The sequence below is a fragment of the Pithys albifrons genome, chromosome 10 (genome assembly GCF_047495875.1).
Source record: "Pithys albifrons albifrons isolate INPA30051 chromosome 10, PitAlb_v1, whole genome shotgun sequence".
NCBI classification, from domain to species: domain Eukaryota; kingdom Metazoa; phylum Chordata; class Aves; order Passeriformes; family Thamnophilidae; genus Pithys; species Pithys albifrons.
This window is the reverse complement of record NC_092467.1, coordinates 22,275,240-22,297,160: the sequence shown is the minus strand read 5'-3', so window position 1 is coordinate 22,297,160 and position 21,921 is coordinate 22,275,240. Positions and strand designations below refer to the sequence as shown.

At 50.9% G+C, this 21,921-nt stretch overlaps 1 protein-coding gene across 3 annotated transcripts; it reads left to right on the top strand.

Moving 5' to 3' along the window:
• Positions 1–183: 183 nt before the first annotated feature.
• On the top strand, positions 184–19,131 carry ELOVL1 (ELOVL fatty acid elongase 1). 3 transcript variants are annotated; one of them, XM_071565499.1, is made up of 8 exons: positions 184–206; positions 15,410–15,471; positions 15,857–16,047; positions 16,206–16,286; positions 16,486–16,542; positions 16,861–16,966; positions 17,127–17,263; positions 17,682–19,131. In XM_071565499.1, the coding sequence occupies exons 1-8, from the start codon at positions 193–195 to the stop codon at positions 17,934–17,936; spliced, it is 903 nt and encodes a 300-aa protein (XP_071421600.1). In that variant the 5' UTR covers positions 184–192; the 3' UTR covers positions 17,937–19,131. The 3 variants fall into 3 exon arrangements, with proteins under 3 accessions (XP_071421600.1, XP_071421601.1, XP_071421602.1); XM_071565500.1 differs by lacking the exon at positions 184–206 and adding an exon at positions 4,521–4,550; XM_071565501.1 differs by lacking the exon at positions 184–206 and adding an exon at positions 14,899–14,983.
• The last annotated feature ends 2,790 nt before the right edge of the window (positions 19,132–21,921 follow it).

The window sequence follows — 21,921 nt, the reverse complement described above, 5'->3', positions numbered from 1 at the left end:
GAGAGGCTGTTAGGCAGCTGACAAAGGTCCCGGCAGGAAACTGCAGTCATGTGTGCTGCCCACCCCAGCTTGTAGTCAAAGTCCAGTAATTAAACACAGCAGGGTGAAAGTCTGCCATCAAAGCTCCAGTGCACCACCACAGAGCCTGCAAGCTTCTGGATGATGCTTCCACCTCCCCTTTCATCTCACGGAATGCCTTTTTCCAGGTGATGTTTTAATGTAAAACTACAGCATCATGTTACAGCAGGGGTTTCAGTGGGGTCATTTCATGCCTGCTGGCTACAGAAATGTTGTGAGTTGTTTGCTGGTAGCTGGAGGGGTTTGTAGGGACCTTGAATTCCAGGAATGAAGGTATGTCTTTTGGCTTAAGGGTAGGAGGACAACAGTGATAGGGTAATTGGCCTTTACTGCCAGTATGATGTAATCAGCATATATAACATACAAAATTTTGCCCAAGATAAGTCACTGAAACTTTATACCAACCATGGAAGGAGGCAGCACATCAGCCTGAGCAACGATTGCTTGGGCATGGTATACCTGCCCATCTCCATTTATTGAAATAGCAAAGTGACATTATGGCATTTAATGGTCCTTCAGGTTCCAAGCGGTGTCATCTGTCTCCACTTTTAGTGGTCATGAAACCCTTATTTGATTCTCTTAGTGTACAGAACAGCATTTCTTGGATGTTTAGCGATTGCCAGCATAATCAATCTGTCATTTTTTGTCACAGAGTCACAGAGATGGTGTACAACAGTGATGTGCAGTTGATAGACAGTGCTTTAAGGTCTAACCTCAGGGGAAGGGAGAAGAGTTAAACAACATCAGAGAGCAAATTTTACATGCAGTGTTTTTATCTGATCACATGCAAAATCATTGGGTTTTCATTATTAAAAAGAAAAGGATGAGAGGATCTGGAAATCATCTTTTCACTCCCCAAGTGTAATAATTCTAGGTAAATTTACTAACTATGTATGTCAAATACATTACTGAAAAATTACAGGGCCAAGTGTACATGTGTTTAATTTCACTGAATTAATTTGGTCTTTTTATTATCTTTTAGATATTTCAAGTTGAATAATGTCAATGTATTACCAAGTAAAACTCTCACCATGAAATTTATCAGTATTTAAAAAACTCACTATATAAACCAGACATGATCAAAAAGATATTTTAGTTCCCCAGAAAGCCTGGTTTTTAAGAAATTTTATCTTTTTAAAATTTGAGAAACTTAACAGCTTAAGGGCTGAATCCCCTTCTTTTCCCACCCAGCTGCAAGTTGAGCCTAAGTCAGTCCTCAAGACTGGTACCAGAAAAGCTGCAACACTGAGAAACTCATTACATCTCATTGCCTCTCTCATTACACAAAGAAGAAATTATCATTACTAATCCCTTAGGTCACAACCTCTCATTGAACTTCATGCTTTTTCCATTGCTTAGTTCCTTTCCATCTGATAGTCTGATAATCCTCTGCACTGATGATGGCTTCAGTGTTCGTGCCTTCAGCAAGTTACATAAACACACACCTAGTTTTTTCACCAAGGCAGACCGACAAGGAGAAAGAGAGGTGCACCAGGCTCTGCAAGGACCAAGGAGAAAGCAGAAGGCAAGGACTGGTGGAAGGAACAATAGAAAGGAGAAGCACAGAGCCTCACAACCAGCTCCATCTGATCAATGTCCATGTCAAGGATCAGCAAAGACCTCACTAAAACTACAGTGGAAATGGTGTGTTGTTCTCCGGGAAAAGAAATGGAGGAAGGAGCTTAAGCTCTTCCAAACTGGAGCCTGGTGCAGCCCAGGCTGCTGGGACCCAGAGCACAACAGCCAGATTGTCACCTGAATTGCAGGTGAAGAGTTAATGACCTGTAGGGCTTTGCCTGCTTCTGGAGTGGGTGGTGCAGGCAGGACACCTTTGTGCAGGCGTGACAGGATCATCTCTGGTCTGGTGGCCCACAGATGATCACCAGTCACAGTGACACGCTTGAGTCGCTGCAAACAGCTGCTCTGCCAGATTTCAGGTCACATGGGCAGGATTCAAGACGGAAGCAGAAGACTATCCATTTATAAAAGTCTCTCTCCAGACACTGAGAAGGTCTGGCTGTCACATCACTCTGGTCTTCTCTCCTTCACCTCCCTTATTTTCTTTGCTATTTGTGCTTGTGCTACCCTGCTTCCAAAGAAGCTAGAAGGCAGAAACCTGGATCCACAGCATGAGGCAGATTAGTCAGGTCCTTCCTGAAGGCCTGTCCCCAGGGGTTAAGAGGAGACCCTGTATCCCTCCCTTGGACAACATGGTGCCACATCCACTTGCCCACAGCTCTGGCAGACCAGGGTTCTATCTTCAGCTGGAGCTCCTGCCCAGGCTGCTGCAGCTCCAAGGATATGGTGGGAAGGAGGAACACCAAGGAACTGTAGACACCTGCTGAGCATGAGAAGTAGAAAAAGGCCAACATGCAGACAAAGGTAACCCGTCAAAGTGAGTGAGTATGAAAAGAAGAACCAACTGATGGAGGAGAAATAAAATGGTAAAATCTAATTGATGTATTGGAGAATTAAGGAAAGGAACAGAGGATGCAGTGGCAAGGGAAAACTAATGAGCATATACAACACAGAAATAATGGTGGAGATGGCAGACACAACACGGAAGTAGAAACCAGGACCAAGAAATTGGAAAGAAATCGCATTCAGAGCAGAAGAAAGAGAGTGACCTGGAAATTTATTCCCATAGCAGGAAGAGGCTGGGCTGTGCCATTTGGGGCTCATTGTTAGAGCCTGACAAGCCTTCCAGCAAGGGTGGATCCCAAGGAGAGAAGGAATGCTTGGAGAAAGCTATGATATCTGGGGTACAAGGTGCAAAAGAATCTAGTACTAGGGAGTGTGAAGAAATCCACTGGTGATCTCTAATTTCATGACAAACTACATAGCAAGATTTCCACTGAATTGGACCCCAAATCAACTAAAAATAATAGTGCAAAATAAAAGGAAGACAAAAAAGAACTGAAGAATAGCAAACAAGACCAATGCCTATACTAAACAAGGGAGAAAAAATGATCCAGAAAGCTGCAGCCCTGCCAGTCTGATGTTAACAGTATCCAGTTAAAGAGTAATGCAGCAGACTGACAGGAAATGGGGGTAGAATAAAGTTTATTGTGTCTGACTAACCTAATGGTTTAAAAAAAAAAACAAACCACCAACCTTTCTGTAAAGCTGTAGGCCTTGCGTGGACTCCAGTGAAGCAGCTGTCAACCTTTGGACCAATTGGGAACCTAGGTAGGTGTTGAGGCAGAAACAGGTACAGGAATTTCACACAGGAAAGAGTGGTTAAGGTCAAGATGAAAGCAGAGCCTGGGGATGGGAGCATATTAGGACACACAGGTTACTACTGAGGCACTTGGTGGATGTTTATATAAACTGATTTCCTTAAGGACTGACTGGTACAAATATTAGGTGTAATCTGTGGCAATAAGAGTGTTGTGGTGCATTTCGCAGTGTAAGGGAAAATAAAGTAATGCTGTATGGCAAAAAAAAAGCATGAAAGTCATCAGAAATGTAGTTCTCTACTGCGTTTTTGGGGCTTTGTGAGCTCTAAGCACTTGAAGAAAAGTTACAAGAGTAACCAGCGACAGAGTGATACTAAGATACAAAAGAGTGCTGAGAACAGCAAATGCAGCTCTGGCTGTATCCAGTTGGGGAATTCTTACTAGACGAGCACAAAGCCTGCAATTACACCTGGGCACCCATTTTCAGGAGAAGAACCTTGAACAGCAGCCCAGTCAGAAAAGCTACCATGGCATTAGGTGTAGGGACAGTCAGGTTAGAAAGAAAATGCTGGAAAAACTTTAGACTTCCATGTAATAATGGCTGAGAGGGAGATAATTGCCATCGCCAAATACACTGTAGCATAAACACAGGACCTATGAGAGATAAATTACAACGCTGGCACAGGAGCAAATGGATATTACCCAGCCGTGCATCAAATTAAGCTGGAAATGAGAAGATGATTTCCAACAATTAGAATAGTGAGTTCTGAAAACACTTTCAGACCAGACCAGCAAGAGTCAAAGCCCGGACACTTTTTAGGATGCAGCTTGGCCTGGCTGTGAAGGCACCACAGGAAGAAGTGGGTTTGGAAACAGCCTGCGCTCGGAGTCAGGGTCTGTGGGTGTCCTTCTGCCCTGTGTTTCCAAACGCTCGCGGTGGTTGTTGCGGTGTCACGGGGGGAGAAAGCGAGCCTTCGAGCCACTTGTTAATGGACCCATAGTGGTCTCCCTCCTGCCGTCACCACCATCCCCGAGCCGGCCCCCAGATCGGTCCCTGCCCCTGCCCAAACCTTTTCCCGGCGTTTCCCCCGTTCCCTCCCGCGCGGCCCCTCGGGCGGAGCCCTGCGCGTGGCGACCGGCAGGGCGGGATGCGGCGGCCGCGCCGATTGGCCGCGGCTCCCCAGGAGGCGGAGCTCTTCCTTCCTCGGCCAATCGGCAGCGGCGAGGGGGGCGGGGCCGCCCGCTTTAATGGTAGGGGCGGCCGTGGCGGCTGCAGAGCGGGTGCGGCCGGCGGTGAGTGCGGGCTGCTCTGGGGTCGCGGGCACGTGGGGCGGATTGTGCGGGGCCCGGCCCTGTCCCGTGGCGGTGGGCCAGGAGTACCTGGCCTGCTCCGTCCCTTCCCAGCGGGCCTTTGGGGTGTTTGGGTGAGGATGCCCGAGGTTAGCGGGTCAGGGCTGGGCTGTTGGGGTGTGCTGGACGGGCTTTGAGGCTGTTTGCGGAAGGTGGGTGCAGAGCTGGAGGCTGCTGGGGAGGCCTTAGCGGAGTTCAGCTGCTTTGGGGTGAAGCTTCGCTGCCGGGGATGGTGGGCCCAGCCTCGGGGAGACCATGTGCTGGATTGGCACCTGCCAACCAGCCTGCTGGAGAAGGCTCTGTGTGCGTCCGTGTCCCTGTCAGCTCGGATGCTCTGTGTCACGGGAGGAGGCGGGTGGGGTCCTCTCATCACGCATGGGGGGAGCGCGTCGGGGAAGGCCGTGGCCTGATGGGTGGGATGGATGTTGTGACATGGGGTGACCACGCTGGGTGCGGCTGCCGCTGGCGGAGGCTGTCAGCTCCCGGAGAGGGGGGTGCCCATAGTGGCAGGCTGAATCCTCGTGGCAGTCCAGAGGCGTACAAACCTGCCCGTGTCAGAACGAGGGAGACAAGTGAAGTCCAAGTTGAGTTGTTGAAGTGTTGTTTTGTTTTTTAAGAGCAGCTGGGTTCTGACGCTGTGAGGAGCTGCAGTGCTCCCTGGCTCACAGCCTGGTGCCACTGCCCTAGCGCACCCTCCATAGTGCCTAGGACAGGTGTCATTCCCTTCGGGGAATGCCTCCTTCGGGGCAGATCAGCCCCCTCTGTGCTGGGGTTGGGATGCTTTCCTGTCCTCCCTCCGCGCTGTTGTGTGCCGGGGCACAAACACCAGCCTCCGCCCCGGTAGGTCTCTGCCCGCGGCTCTGCCGGGTCCCGGCCGTGCCGGCGCTGCCTCCCCGCTGTCGGCCGGTTGCCCGAGCCCGGGGTTCTCCTGCTCCCGGCTCAGGGACCGGCGGCCGCGCAGTCTCAGGGACGAGATCGGCATCGCAGTGTTGGTGCTTCGGTGGGACCGTCCCAGCCCCACAGACGGCGGAGCAGCCCGCGAGGCTCGCTGGAAGGTGGCTGAGCCCCCTCGCCACAGCGCCGCGGCGGCCCGGGGCCTTTCTGGGCCCGCTGAGGCCCTTCCCGGCCGCGCAGGCCCGCTGGGCCGCGGCCCCGCTTCCGGGCCCGGCCGCGCCACACCCGAGCCGGGCCGGGAGCCGCCCGGGCGGGGGGGCCCGGGAGCTCCGCGCTCCCTCTGGGCGGTGGCGGGGCCGGGCCCAGTGCTGGGGGCACTCGCGGGGGTGGCAGCGAGGACGAGCGGGGCGCTCCCCGGCTCCTGGCATGGGCACCGGGCTGGGAGCTCTGGGTACGCCGAGCAGGACTGTGGTCTGCTTGGGGCTTCGCTGCAGCGGGGCGAGAGCAGCCCCCGGTGGCCGGGGAGCTTTCTTCTGCACAGCCCTCGGCATCAATGTAACCATTGAGATGGCTCTTCCCTCCTCCTCTGGGCAGGGTGGCACTACCAGGACTCCCCCGCTGCTGCGACACAATGTCAGCTTTGAGTACTGGCTCGTGTAGGTGCTTGGCCTCCCGCTGGCCCTCGCTCTGGAACGCAGTGGCCAGAGGAGAAGGTCACTGTCACCCTCCTGGTGGCAGCAGTCCTCTGGCGCGGGCTCACCACTTGTGTGGCCATGCACAGGGATCTGCACTTGGTGCACAAGTGCAGGCTCAATAACCACTGGCAGCACAGGGATTGGTCTGGAGGTTTCTTACGTCGGTCTGTTTCTCTGTTGTAATGAGGGGGCAGTTGGGAAAGCTGCTTCTTTTTGATCTTATAAGAAACTAAACGAGGCAGCTTAGATAGGCATTGCAGCAGGAAGGGAAGCTTTGGGAGTGACAGTCTATGCCTTAGTGCCTGGGCTGCTTCCTGCTGGGAGGCTGTTAGGTGCTTTTGCTGTGGCTGACCACCTTGGTTCTGGAGTCCTAAAGACAAGAAGTGGGGTGAATAACCCTTGCTGTGCTTTGTGGGCAGCATGGCATAACATGGGGTGGTTTACCTGCTAGTGCATTTTCTCAGAGCATCTATTCTCATCTCAGCGGCCAGGATTGCCTGTGCAGCAGTACATCTATCCTGCTGCCGTGTCCCAAACTGACCACCTCTGCTGCCAGAATGTAGCAAGGGCAGATTCCTAGCTGGATGGAGTTGACCTTCCCACCAGACCTGCCGGGCAGCTTCTTGAGGATAGTTTAGAGAGTCAAACAACTGATTGAGCCCTTGGGGCTTGACTGACACTGCTGTGTCTTTCCTAGGAAGCCCCTCAAGCTCATGGTTGTGAGCTGTTGCTAACAGTGTGCTCTTGGGAGAAACAGGATGATGCCTGCTGTTGCAGCATTTACTTGCTGCATCTCGCTGTGGAGATTGAGCCATGCCACCCACACAGCCCGGGCCTCTGCAGTCCTGCCCTACATTTTATTCTTGCTTTTGTTTCCTGGAAGTGTGTTGGATGGGGGGGATTCTGTGGTCCTTCAGGGCAGAAATGTAATATGAGAGAAAGTGGGGGAGTAAAAGCTCACTTGGAGTTAGAGGTGTCTCTTGCCACATGTCAAAATAAGATGAAAATAAGTGAACTTATTGAAGGTGCATGGTGTCCTCTTTCTCTCCTGGCAGAGAAGAGCTTTGCATCATGAGGAACCTCTGCAGCAGGTGTCAGAAGCAGGTACATGTTGCATACTTGGCTTGGCACTGTCTTTCAAGCTTACAGGTGAATTCTATAACCCCAGCAGAAAAAAGGAAAGCAAAGTCAGCACTCAGCTTGAGGTCCTTCTTCTAGGGAGAAGCTCACAGGGGACACTAGGAGTGGTTCCTGTGATGGCTCAAAAGATGTTCTGTGTTTCTGTGCTTTTGTGTTGGACTTATGTTAGCAGGTGCCGTACTGTCTGTCAGATGGTGGGAGTACTTGGGCTGGAAAGTCTGGTTCTTGCCAGTCAAACAGGTGAAGCAGCTTGGGCTCCCACAGGGAGGAGACGGTCCCCAGGAGCCAGACTCTTCCCTGCAGGAGTTGTGGGGCTGCTGTTGCTCAGAGATGACAAGTTGCAGCTGCCACAGAGTGCTCCTCACCATCAAGCCTGTGGCTGCATGCTATCTGAGCCTTTAGTGACTCGGGGATGGTTATTGAGTGTGATGGTTCTTGATTTCCCTTAGTGTCTCAGAGGGTATTTAATTTCTGGTTGATTCTTCCCTGTGGAATGGATCAGGATGGTAAGCTGTCACTGGCAGCAAGTTCTCCAGCTTTGCTGCAAGGAGTGCTCTTACCCTGTGGGTCAGATCAGCTAGCTTTGCTCTCATAGTTTTATTAATAGGTTTGTACACCCACAGATTTATAACTTACGCTGTTTCTACTTAACCCTAAGAGGCTTTCCTTGTATGTGCAGGACCAGCAGTAGAAGCAACAGCCCAGACTTTGAATGGTCCATCTCTACCTGTGTTGAGATAATCATGCCTCATGCTTCACTTTTTTTTTTTGTGCTGGGAAGGCTGTGAATCCTCTTAAAGGTGATCTCTCTTAAGCCTTATGCCTGTTGGCTTCTAGGTGCATATACTGTGCTGCTGGGGTCCAGCATCTCTCATGTCAGAGAACATCCTGTTCTCTTGTTACCAGGTGATTGTGTGACTGTACTGCCTTCTTGGTGTGGAGGGTACAGGGGCTGAAAGCTGATGTCATGGCGAGTTCCAGATGGTGACCCCTTGTCTTACTGAGAAGTGGCTCTGGGTTCACACTCGGCCTTTTTACATAGTCCAGATAATGCTGTTGGAGGGATTTTGTGTCTTTCCTTTCTGCGTCTTGCTTTGTAGACTTAATGTCCATCATATCTTGGTGGAACTGTCTAATTAATGCACATGCCTGAATGGTGCAGAGCAAAGTAATCATTACTGTGTCTGAGTACAACCACTGTTGGGAGAGTGGTGGTGAAGCCTTGTATTGAGGCATTTGCATAATGATGACAACCAGAAATGAATGCTGTGGTACAGCCTGTCCCACCTTTGTATTGGGGTACTGTTTCTTTGCTAGAGGCCTTTAGAAGGCTTGACCTGTTTTTGGATGAAAGTGTTAGAAATTGGTCTTGCTCAGTCTAGCCCTGCCTGCCTTCTGTCACCTGCCTGATTCTGTCCATGCTGAGTTTACTCTCTCTGTGCCCTGGGAGACTGCTGGATGCCATCACTTCAGAGAGGGAGCCCAGCCATCTCTACCTTCTTCCCCCTTCACCTGGTGCTGCATGAGGAAGAGGACACAGATCAGTATGGTTAGCTCAGAAAGGAAATACCTTATTTTCCACTTTTGGTGGTATCTTACCCTGTTTTTTTCTTCCTTGACTTCTTTACTCCTTTGTTGCTTGCTATGTCAGACTTTCTGCTTAATGTTTCCTTTTCTCTGCTTTTTCCCCTTGAATGCTGTCATCTCCACTGATATCAGTTCCGTGAATATGCAGTCACCAGCATTGAATGTGATAAGGAGTAAGCCTACTCTTATTAGTTTGGGGAGATGCTGTCCCTGCAAAAACCATGTGCTGTGCATACAGACCTCTTGCTGTAATGTATGCCCTTGTGGGACCTTGAAGTCTGATTACCTGGCCTGGTTTTGGTACAAGGTTACCAGTACCCTGTTGCAATGGGTGTCTTTCTTTCCCTGAAAGCTTGTGAAGTGCCACACTGACTGCCTAGGCTCTGCAGAGCTTGCCTGCTGATTTGGGAGTCTTCTCTTGCTTTCCCTGCTTCCAGTGAGCATGGGAAGGAGAGAGCTTAATCTGTTTTCAGGATGCTATCCAAAGGCCTCAGGGTTTACAGCCACTGCATGAGATAGTGATAGGGTATTAACACACACTTGGTGAAGATGGGGAAACTCCTCAACCTCAGGCAGGTCACTTTCTGCCACTTGGATCCAGTGTGCCCAGCCAGCATGACTCCTGCAGTGGTTGCAATGGCAGCTCTTGCAAAAGCTGTTACAGGTTTGAGAGTTGGCATCCCTTCTCTGAACACAGACATCCTATACTGACTTCAGAGTAGCCTAATGCAGAGCATGTGGGACTTGGCTGTTAGCCATGTCTTTTGACACTCAGCATGAAGTAGGTGGGCAAGAGGAAGTGACAAATGGATGTGACTCTAGTAGGAAAACTTATCTGGTGGTGTGAGCATGAGGTTTCCTTGCAGACTTTGTAGTTGTGTTGTGGACTGACTTCTGGGACTGGTTGTTCTCAAGCTCTGACTAGAATCTGTCCCAAGCTCTCAGAGCTGACGAGAGCTGCTTTGCCCTAATTGGTTGGTATGGCTTTCCACACTTGAAACATAGAAGCTTTTGCTTTCCTGCCAGACTTGTCTTCTGTGCCCTGTGAGCTGATGCTGGTTATCTCTTTAGGCTGTGATGTCTTTTGAGAGAAAAACATGACGCTAGGAGTATGTGGACAATACTACCTTAACTGAGTCTTCAGTGAATGGCTGAAATCATTAGCAGTAATTCAAGTGTACTTGAATATGGCTCTCCTGTTGGTGCTCTTTGTTGCATGTGCTTGAGCTGGTGTCATGAGATGCTGTGTGAATCAAGCGTGCACTGCTTGGTTACAGGCCCCTCTCCCTTTCACTGTACAGGGTGGCAGATAGAGGAGCTCCAAATCTGTTTTTCTGTGATTTATAGTAAAACTTCAGTCTTAGTGTGATCCTACTGCAGGGTTGATGAAGAACAGGGGTTTGCAGGTAATGGCTGGCTGGGATAATTTTCCATCTTGTCTTGCTCTGACTGCCTTGCTGCTCATGTGTTTTTTGGGGCAGATATAATTTTGTGTTCATCTTGTTGGATTTTCTTGCTGGAGCTGCGACTGTCAGCTCTTGGTGATGGTTTGAGGTGCCAGCCTTGTGTGTGCAGTACACAGCTTTGTCTGCACCTGGTCTGGGGCACCAGAGCCTGGCTTGGTCAGTCCCACTCCCTCTTGCAGCAGCTGCTGCTGGCAGTTACTTCTGAACCACAGGTCCCCATAAATCTATGGGGAAACATAGTCTGTGGGCACATGAGACTCTGTGGATGCCTTGCTGGACCCCACAGTAACTTTCTGGAGCTCCAGGAAACTAGGTAGGTGGTATGGTGGGGGGCTAGGGAAGAAAGATGCCTCATCCTGAGAGGTTTTGGACCTCAGAGCTGCATCAGAGCTGCTTGATGCTGGCTTATAGATCAGAGATGTGAGTTGGTTTCACATCTGGCGAACGGATTATCTCCTGACCTTTGAGGGCTCTTCCTCCCTTGGGAGCCCTACAGGGGCCAAGCCTGCTTTAGCCTGTTCAACAAGGGCCCTGTGCCAGCTCTCCCTGGGGTAACAGCTCTATGGCCACCTACCAGACTGTTTTGGTTCTGTCTTTAATTAAACTACTGGGGAGGTAAGGGTGCTTACTTTCACACTTATTAGAGGACTGATTTCTGACCTGGATACTGAGGAGTAGGAATGTTGGATGTTTATGTCAGAGTCTGTTGCTTGAAGATAGTCGCTGTGTGGGAATATATGTGCCCTACAAGGCTGTTAACAAAACTGGGTTGAGCTCTGGTCTCTGACAGTGCTGTTGTCTGACTGGGACTGGTCATAAAGGGCCTTACTGTTGTTGCTGAAGTTGCACTAACTAGCTGTACAGCTAGTTGGAAATACACAGTGTGCACATTGCTCGGTGTAAGAAAGTATCTAATCCTTAATGTTGGTTACTGGACAGATTGTGGCCTGATACTCTTTAGTTTGCAAATAGTGGAACTTCTCTGAGATGGGATAGTGACTCCCTGTTGCTGAGAGATGGAAGAAGATGTGTTGCAAGGTCTCTATGTATTGTGCAAGGTGTGTTTGAGCCCCTAGGGTTCCTGATGATTTGGGATGCTTAGACGTGTTTGAGTTGTCTTTAGCTCTTCAAGGCTCAGCTTTGGGTTCCTCATCTCCTCCCAACTCCTTGCCTAAGAGGATCGGGATTTGGCAGGAGTCAGAGGAAAGCATCTCCCATGTATGGAGAGCACAGACCAAACCACTGAACTGTGAACACCTACAGTGTGTGATGTGTAGTTTAGTGTGGAGTGCAGTAAGAGCAGATGCCTGTATGAATGGTGAACCCCTCTCAAAATACAGAGGGACATCAAGTCCTGGTGTTGTGCATAGAGGAGAGAAAGGGGAGTTCAGGTTTCTGGACACTTGCTCTGTGATGGAAAATCATGGCCTGCAGCAGAAAGGCTGGCATGGAGCTCAGGCAGGCCAGTGTACTGCATATCCCTCTGCTTAGTGAAGGTAATGCTTGAGCTTGTCCTGCAACTCCACCTTTGCAGCTCAACTGTCAACATCCCAAGGCCAATTGCTGCCCCTCATGGGACAGAGGAGAGTGAGAGATACCTGCACCTGCTCACTGAGCAGGGCACGCTTGGGCTGCTCACTGGTGCAGGACCATGTAGCATGCCAGGCCTTGCAAAGACCTGGGGATGTGGTTGCTCTGTCAGCTGAATTTAGCAGGATGTTGTTCTGCCTAGATGTCTTGGTTTGAGATAGCAAACTGCCAATCCCCCCAAGTACAGAGAGAAAAGCCTCCCTCCTAACACCAAGGAAAGGGAGGAAAAGAGAGGGGAAAGAAAAAACCCCACTTCACTTTTATACTAAAACTACATATATTTTTACAGAAAGGAAGAGACAACTAGAAGAGAGTACACATATACACTCACACAAGTCTGCAACAACAAATTCCCCACTTCTTAACCAACACCCAAATTCTATTGTCTTAACTACACATTACTTAAGAAAAAACTTGTTCCCCAGGGAGACAAACTCAAGCAGAAAGGAGAGACCCAGAACAACACATTTTACTTTCCTGAGATACCCAGTGAGCCAGTGGTGGGCCTGGCCCTCTCCATCCCCCCTGGGGCAACATTGAGCGTCCTTCCAAGAGGAAGGCTAAGAATAGACTGCCTTAACCACTCCCACACTGGTTCCTACTTCCCTGGAGATGGTGTGGTAATGTGGTATGGAATACAAGATTACTGGCTAGAAGAGGTCAGCTGTTAGCTCAGCCCAGCTCAAGTCAGCTGACAGCTTCGGCCTAGTCCGAACTTCAGAACCCAAATTTAGGCCCACCTAGGCGAACCCATAACTCTAGAGAAGCTGTGGAAAATGTATAGGTCTTTTTCATAAGAGCCTGTAGCATAATTCTTGCTAGTTCTGTCCTGGTAGAAGTCTTGGTGCTTGCCCAGAGCCTGTGTTCAGGACAAGTCAAATGCCTCCTGTCTTCATGTGGCATGTATGGCTGAGGAGTGACAGAGGTGCTTCACAAGACCTAGCAATGAGGACTTTACTGCTGTTGACACTGGTGGGGACTTCTGAGCTAGTGCTATGGGTTTCTCACACTGTTTGGGTGGATAGCTGTTGTGGACCCCAAACAGATTTGAGCTGGGGTCCTGATTGTCCAGTGGTATGAGAGCCTTGGTGGCATTAAAGTCAGCAAAGTGATCCGTAGTGCCTGAGCTGAAGTGTTTCCCTGAAGTGTGAGATGCAGCTTTGAGCTCAAAGATGGCTGGTACTATCTCCTCATCCTAGCCTGCCCAAAACAGGCAAGTACTCTGCAGGATTTTTGTCTCTGCCCTGGACCTGTAGTAAGGCTGACTCACTGACCTTGATAAGATAAACACAGAGCTTGAATAGTGAGATATGTCTGCTGGGAGCTGACTCTTGAGGGCTCCTCAACCTAGCAAATAAAGGTGTAGCTGTGTGTAGTGGTTGAGAGCTGAAAGCAGACAGACAAGTTTGGAGCTTGCTCATAGCCATTAAAGCAACATAAAGCTCAGCAGCTTTCAGGGCATGTACTTACTGCATTTCCCACAGCTGGAGCCCTGAGTGGCTCTCAAGGATGCCATAACTCCTGCTACACTTTGTGCTGGCCTTTGCTGCATGTGGAGGGTGGATTATCTTGGCAGTGCCCAGTACCTTAAATATTAACTTGTATCACAGTGAAACTAAAAGTGAGTATTCCTTGGTATTAAACCTCTTGAAACCTTGGGATGTGAGGGTGGTTTTTTTTCCTGGTGCCCCTGAGTGTGGGGACCAGTCTTGAGTGGGCTTTGCCCTGTTGCTACAGCCATCTCCAGGATGGCATGAGGAATCTTTCTGAAGCACAGCAAAACGTCTTGGGCTCTGTCCTTGGGGTGCGTGGCTGTACAGGCTGCTTGGGAGCCTTACTTGGGGGAATGGGTATTTTGGTGGATGAGGTGAAGGGGAAGACCTCTTCTACCTGCTGCTTTTACAGAGAGCCTGGCTGACACTCCCCATTTCGGGGGAATACAGAAGGGTATGACTGGGCAGGCACAAAGCCAGCACTGTTGCCACACCAAACTGATTTGCAGGGAATAGTATAGTGACCCAGCATGGTGTGTGCCAGGCCCCCATGAAGATTACTGCCAGTGGACCCTGTCACGTAGGTGCATGGTAGTGCTGCACAGCTTGTGTCTGCTGCTGCCCTGCCTAAAGCAAAGAGGGACTTGGAGCTCGTACTCTTGCAGTGAAGCTGAAGGAGCAGCGCTGGTGCTGGTTGGTGAGGGCTTGAGGTAGCAGTGGCTGCTGAATACTCCTAACTGGGACCTTGCTGGGAAGAGGGTTACTCTGACTTCAACCTGCTGGTGTCTGGTCAGGAAGATGTTGTATGATTCCTGGTGGTGGCAACAACACACTTTCTGGGGAGACTGGGCTGGGCACCCATTTCCTCAGGCCTGTGTGTGGGCAGTTATTTCTCTGCACCTTCCTGGAGGAAGAGGTGGCAGCTGTGAGGAATGCCTCTCTTGCAGATGGGTGAGTCAGGTGAAGCTGTGCCTGTGCTCTGCCTCTTTCTGCTGCTCTGGTGTCCTGTGGGCTGGGGAGAAGGTGGGAAGCACAAGGAAATGGGTGAGCATGTTTCAAACTTGCCTGCAGCAATAAGAGCCTGGGCGCTTCCTGCTTTTCTGAAGGGCATCTGCCTAGATCACTGTCTGGTATGTGCTCATAGTGAGGCTGAGCGAGTGTGGGGAGTGGCAGTTCTTCTCCCTGCAGCTTAGCCTTGTGGCTTTCTCCTTTCTGGAAGGGGAGTGGAAATGCCATGCCAAGCAGGATGAGCCCAGCCTCTGAGGTACTGGGTTACGTGATAGTAGTTTCTTGTGCAAAGATGTGAAACCAGGAACTTGGACACCAGAAACTGATGTTTTTTTCTGCATCTGTGGCTTTCCTTCCTCATGCAGTGGGTCTGTCAGTGATGGGCTGTTGCTTCTGTGGTGGCCATCAGTGAGCAAGAGCCCAAAGCTGGTCATAAAGGCACTGCTCTGTGGAGACTCTGGGCCAGCTCTGCATCTCCCTTGGAGACCTTGTACCAGGGTCAGGTAGAGCAGTGTGCTGAGTGAATATGGGTGCCAAGGCTGGTGGCAATGTCATGGTGGCTGTCGGTGATAATGCTTGAGCCTGTACAGCAGGAGCAAGATTAAGGAGCTGGAGATACAGTGCCGAGGTTGGAAGCTTTTGTAGCTGGCTTTTAATATTGGGATCGTGCCTTGTAAGGACTGCTGGTGGTGGATGATGAGTTTCCCAGCAGAGCTGGGGAAACGGGAACAGGCTCACAAGTGTGGGGCATGTGGCTCAGCTGTAAATTGGATGCTGGTGTGTGATCAGCTGAGAGCAATGCTGGCCAGATACACACAATTGTTTCTCTAAAGCTGTGTTTGAAATTTGCTGATCTGCAGGGCTGTGCTGCTCTGCAGGCTGCCCTGCTGTGAAAACAACTGCCTGATCTGCTCTGCCTCTCTCCACAGAGATACTGCCACCACCATGGAGGGGATTGTGACCATGTATCAGGATTTCATGAAGAAAGCAGGTGAGTGTTTGGCTTTGCCGAAACTGAGGTAGTGCCTTACTGCCACAGGCACTGGAGACCTGAACTGTCATCCCTGAAGCAGTCTGGGTCTGGTTGCATCCTCTGCCCCTACACAGGTGCATCTCTGGGGTTTTCGTGCTGCCTGTTATGAGGCTGTCTTGCCTCAGTGCCTGTGCAAGTTGTTCTGGGCCACTCGTGCTCTGCTGGGCAGAAGATTTCCAGGCTGCCCTGCTGAATTTGGCTGTCTTCATCAGCCTCTGTTCCCAGACTGCTTTCTTGTCTGCACTCCTGTCCTAGGAGAACAGGATTGCCATGTCCTTGCCCCACCTCTTGCAGCAGTTGTGGTGAAGATGCTAACTGCTCTGCACCCTGGCTCTTTCTGCAGACCCCCGCATTGCTGATTATCCACTGATGCAGTCCCCATTCCTTGTGATGGCCATCCTTCTGGGATATGTCTACTTTGTCCTATCCTTGGGTCCCCGGCTAATGGCCAACAGGAAGCCTTTAAACCTGAAGAAGTTCATGGTGCTATACAACTTCTTTCTGGTGGGACTCTCACTTTACATAGTCTATGAGGTGAGTTGTTGGCAGCTTGGTCTAGCACGTATAAAGCAGTGTTTGCAGGCTGTGTGGGTGATGGGGAGCCCTGTTTCAGGCTGTTCTTGCCCTTCTGCACAAAGCTTGATGTGCAGAAGGTGTTATGTTGGGCCTCACTGATGATGCTCTTGTTGCAGTTCCTAATGGCAGGGTGGCTTACTGGGTACACCTGGCGATGTGACCCTGTAGACTTTTCGCAGGATCCCAAGGCCCTCAGGGTGAGTTCTCAGATCCCTCCCCTCATAAGTGGGGATGGCCTTTAGTGCTTCTGTTTGGAAAGGAGGGTCACAGCAACCTGAGACAGGATTTGCAGTCTCTGGTTCCTGGTTTCACCCTGGGGTTACTGTACGAAGACTTTTGGTCACTGAACATGTTCAGGCTGAGGTGGGTCTCTAATGTTAGCCTGTTCTGTTACAGATGGTCAGTGTTGCTTGGCTCTTTGTTTTCTCCAAATTCATTGAACTGACAGACACGGTGAGTAAGTCACTGAGCTGGCCTTGTCATCACTTGCTGGGCAGGGAGTTGGGGCCCAGCGGACTTGGTTTAGGCACTTTTGTAGCCCCTCCAGTCTGACCTGGTAGGGCTTCTGTCTGGCATCACTGCCAAGGAGGCCATTCTGGAATATTGCTGAGGCCACTCTTGGCATGCTACAGCTCTGGAAGCTGTGAGGTGACCTAACATGTGATGGCAGTGAGCATGGAGGGAGGGAAGCGTCACTGAGAATTAGCGGCTGAGCCTGCTCTAGCTGCTTTCAGGACTGCAGGTCCTTGATGCTGCTGGGTTTCATTGCAGGTGATCTTTGTCCTGCGGAAGAAAAATGAACAGGTCACGTTCTTGCACCTTTTCCACCACTCTGTTCTGCCATGGAGCTGGTGGTGGGGAGCAAAGTTTGGTCCAGGTAAGATGGAAACTGTCCATTGCACAGTTTTGGGAAAAGGGTGGGGTTACCACAGTATGCTGAGAAGGGTTTTTTGGCCCTGGTGGACCTCTTAGGAGCTCCTTGTAATGCTGATTGCTGTGAAGTACTGACTTGAACTAATGAAAGCCTGTCTTAACAGGGGGAATGGGCTCATTTCATGCCATGATCAATTCCATGGTGCATGTTGTCATGTACTTCTACTATGGGCTCTCAGCAGCAGGACCTGCCTTTCAGAAGTACCTGTGGTGGAAGAAACACATCACAGCCATCCAGCTGGTGAGTCTGTGCAGTGGAGCAGAGCATGTACCTGCACCCTTGATGTGAGGGACAGGCTAGCCCTTGTACCTTTGAAAGGCACAGCCAGCAGCTGTAGTTGTCTCCTCTACAGCATATCACTCTGAGTTTTTAGCAGCTCTGGCCCAGTGTGGGCCTCTGATAGCCCTACCCAGCCTGTTCAGTGTGTGAGTGCTGCTCAGCCTGCTGCCCCTGGGCTGTGGCCTTGTTGGGAGGGTTGAGGGGTAGATGATGCCCTGGGAGTTGTGCCTGCCTCTTCCAGCTGCTGCTGACTGTGCCTCACTACAAGGACCTGTACCTCAGAGTAAGAAAAAAGCCTGTGGGTTTTGTATAAAAATACAGTCTCTCGTGTGTTCCCTGCTCCCATGAATAACTTGTTCTTGCTCTGCCTTGCTCCCAGGCACAGTTTGTGATTGTCTCCGTCCACATCTCCCAGTATTACTTCATGCCCAACTGCCAGTACCAGTTCCCCATCTTCATCCACCTTATCTGGATTTATGGGACCATCTTCTTCATCCTCTTCTCCAACTTCTGGTACCAGTCCTACACCAAGGGCAAACGGTTGCCCCGGGTGGCTCAACAAGCAGCCCAGCACAACGGTAGCAGCATCCATGAAAATGGCACTGTTGCCAACGGCAAGGTCAAAGCCAACTAGAGGGCAAAGTGCTCCCAGAGCCAATGAGAGCCCCGGGGCAGAGGCAGCTGGGACCTGTCCCTCTGTTCCTGGGTGCTACTAGCCAAGTCAAGTGCCTACAGACTGTTGTACCCCTGTGCCCAGCCCTGCTGTCCTCTGTCTGCATGCCCAGCCCCTCTGCTCTGAGCAGCCACGGGCCACTTCTCCTCCTCCTGGGAGAGCTTGTGCTGTTTCTCAGTGTTGCTGAGCAGAGAGGCAGCTGCCTGCATCACAGCTGTGGGGGCTGCAGTCCCATTCCAGTGTTTCCAAAGGAACTTCCCCCAAGTGCCTACATCTGGCCCTTCTGCCTAGGGGCCATTTCCTTCTGAGTAGGACCAAAAAGAAGAGACCGCCTCCTGTCCTGGTGCCCTTTCCTCTCTTCCCTTTCTCACAAGAGCCTGTGTGGATGAGCAGATTTGTCCCTAGCTGCTTGCCACTGCCAGCTCAAGTGTGAGCACTCCTGCTCTACGATGCCTTGTGCCACTTTATTCCATGCCACAGTGCTCTATGTCCCTGTGTGCCCAGCTAGGGAGTCCTGCTCTGGCATATCTGTGCCCAGGTGTGGCTGTGGAGAATGTAGGGGCAGTGCATATGGGACTTGAGCGCCCAGACCTGCCCAGTACAGTATGCATGCCCTGTGCCTTTGACATAGCAGTCTGTGACATCCTGAAAGGCTTCCCCCACATGCTAAGCCCAGGTTGCTGTGCCTTTCTGTACCTGGGATGGGTGCTTGGTGTGTGCTTTAGCCACACTTACCTGATCCTCTAGGGCAGCTGGTGGCTTGCTCCAGAGTGGGGGAGACCAAGCTCAACCTGGTCTTGGACCACTTTCATTCCTGTGAATTCAAGACCTGAGCAATAAATGCCCCTAGAATTGGCTCCTGGGCTCTGTGGCTTGGGCCCAGCCCTACTCTGGCCTAACATAAGCACAGCAGGGGGTGGTTGTAGTGTGCCCTGCTGTGGTATAACAGTGAGCACCTTTTGCCTCTGGATCTGACTGGGCCTGGGTGAAGGCTTACTCTGCCCTACAACAGGGCAGTGCAGCAGCTCTCTGGGGCCTGTTGTCTGTCACCTGCTCTGGCTGTAGCATGCTGATGGCCTTGAGGATGAGATGAAGGAGCCAGGCCCTGTCAGATTGGGCTGCTCTTCTATCACAAATAAACAGGCAGAAGGAGAAATGTCTCTGTTCTCTTGTTTTCCTGGCTCACTGCACAAACGCTGTTCCAGGTGCTTGGTCCTGCCCAGTGTGGTTGGAGGCAGGGCTGAGAGAAGCAGCTGGTGTAGCAGGTTTGTGTGCTGGGGGAAGAGAGTGATAGCTGTGTGCTGATGAAGCAGATGGCAGATTGTTTCCCCATGTTTTGGTAGAGCAGTGCTCAGGGCAGGAAGTGTGTCAAGGCTCTTCTGTTGTGAAAGTGACTCCACCCTGTCAAAGAATGGCTGGGGTGGAGCGAGGGTGTGGGCTGGGCACTGGGCCACCTGCCCAGGAGAAGCTGCTGCTTTTCAGAAATCCTGGGGGTATGGCAGAGCAGGGAATAGAGACCCTGGAAACTTCAGTATTTGGGAAACAACAGTTTGTTGCTTACTGCATCTGCTGAAGCAAAAACTGCTGCCCCATGTGAATGCCTCTTCTGCAGCATGGATGTGTGCAGAACACAGCTTGGGTTGCTCAGGGGGAGGGTTATTGTGCTTCTGCCTTGTTAATGCTGCAGAAATGCATCTTGCTTGGCTGGGTTCTGTTGTCTCTGCTGTTGTCCCATGCAGGTGTCACTTCAATGCTGTTCGGGTGCTGGGCTGCCTTCCTCATCACTCTGTGTCTGAGGCCCTCCTGAGCAGAGGCCAGCTTGACTCAGGGTTTGGCGGCTTGTGGCTGCAAGGAATGTGTTAGAGCAGCAGCCTCCAGATGCTGAGTTTCACTCTAGGCTTGGTTGTGGGCTGGGAGAGATTTAGTGGATGTCCAGCCAAAGCCCTTGGAGCAGGGCTTGGTGTGAGAGGAAGCTCTGTTGATCTTATTTGGGCTGCTATATACCTGAAGGCAATGCTCTAAAATGTAGGAAAGCAGCTTCAAGTGACCTGAACTGGTGTGACTAATATGCCTAAACTGCACATGGGTATCACCCTGTTTCACAGAGCTCAGTGCCCTTTTATGTATGAAGCCATAAAATGGGATTTGGCTGCTGCACTTTGTAGTGTTCTCCCAGTTGTTGCTGCTTCTCTGTAAGCAGGGACTTGCAAGAAAGCTTGTTCTGGTCCATGCTGAAGTGATGTGTAACATCAGTGCTCAGAAATCACCACTTCAGGAACTCTAGTTGATGGTCCACTAAGATGGACCTTTTCCTGTCAAACTGCCTTCTCCTCTCCAGCTGGCTCTTGGTAAAGACAGAATTGTCTTTGCTGTTGCTCAGAATAGTAACAATACTTTAAACTATTTATGCTTGGTATTTTAGAATGCGCTGTTCCCTACATGTGGTCTGCTCTCCTTTCCTCCAATTGTTCCTGTTAGCTGTGCTCTTCTAGGGGCTGGCCATGGCACTTTGTAATTAATGTGCTTGTCATGCTGTGAACTGAATTCACACCTTATAGGGCTGTGTTTACTGGGCCTGCTGGATCAGTGCCCAGCTCCTTCCTCTGCTCCTTCTCACTACAGGGCAGTAGGACCAGTATGGGGTCAAAGACACTACACTACCATTACCCTCTAGTAATGCTCTGAGGATCTTCAAGGGTTGTGTAATGCACAGCTTCTTAGGGGGGTGGGGGTGGGGGGGCATATGTGCTAAGGAGAAAGAGCCTGTATTGCCTGTCTGAGAAGGCTGAGCTGCTATTACAGGGTAGTGAAAAAATTGCAGCAGCTTGTAGGCATATAAAGCCTTCTTTCCAGGTCAGGAACTGTGGGAAGGCTTAATCAGCTGTGGGGCTACAGGGCAGGTCTATGCTAACTCCCAGCACCAAACTGCAGGGGTGTAGGGCAGGGCTCCTACAACAGCAGCATAGCTCTGGGGAGGAGCCCAACCTTGCATCTGGGTTCCTGCCTGCTTCCCCATTAGATAAAGATGCTGCCCTAGGATTTGTGTCTAAAGACAACATTTTCCTTGGACCTCCTGTGATCTTTCCTGGGTCACCAAGTGGGGATGCACCAGGAATCCTGCTGGAAAGGTGCTGGGCTCAGCTACTGCAGGCTGCTTTTTAGACTGTGCCCCCCCATATCAGCGGGGGGGGTGGGTGTGGGTGTGGGTGTGCACTCTCACTGGCCTTGGCACAGCACAAGTTGGTGCTGCCACTGCCCACCTTTGAAGGTTCCAGCTTGCTTAAAGCTTGGGAAGCAGAGCTGGTGCCAGGTACAGCATGGTACTGGGCTGAGAGAGAGGAAGGTGAAAGCAGTTAATAATCCACCCTCAGCTAATCACAGGCTGATGAGAGGCACAGGCTCCATGGAGCTGCTTTGCACAGGCCAAGGTGCTAATCAGTGGCACAGCGTCCCCACCAGCCCCTGGCTATGCTGGTACAGCTGAAGGACAGGCTCAAATGGGTCTCCTGCAGCCCAGCCTGAGACACTGTGGCTCTAACATGCAGAGCAGCATGGCTGTACTGGCTCTTGTTCAGGTAAGGGCTTAAGTATGTTCCCTGCAACTTGTACCAGCATAGCTCAGCATGGAAAAAAATGCATTTTTCCAAGTGTAGGGGAGTCAAGCTCTAACAAATGTTAGCTGAACCCTGGTGCCTGCTTTGCTGTATGCCAGCCCCAGGGCTTTCCCATCAGCTGGAGAGGAGGACAGAGATCAGGGCTGCTGAAAGAATACAGGACTAAGGGCTGTGCACAGAGGTGGTAGTGGCTTTGTGAGTCTCTTGTATTACATCCAGGCTGGCTGTGGCAATGTTATACTAACCTTTTGTTTTACATTAGGCTTTATGCCATTGCCAGCCTCTTTCTGCTCTTTGGGGTGGTTATGTCTGTTTCCAGCCCCTCCCTGTCT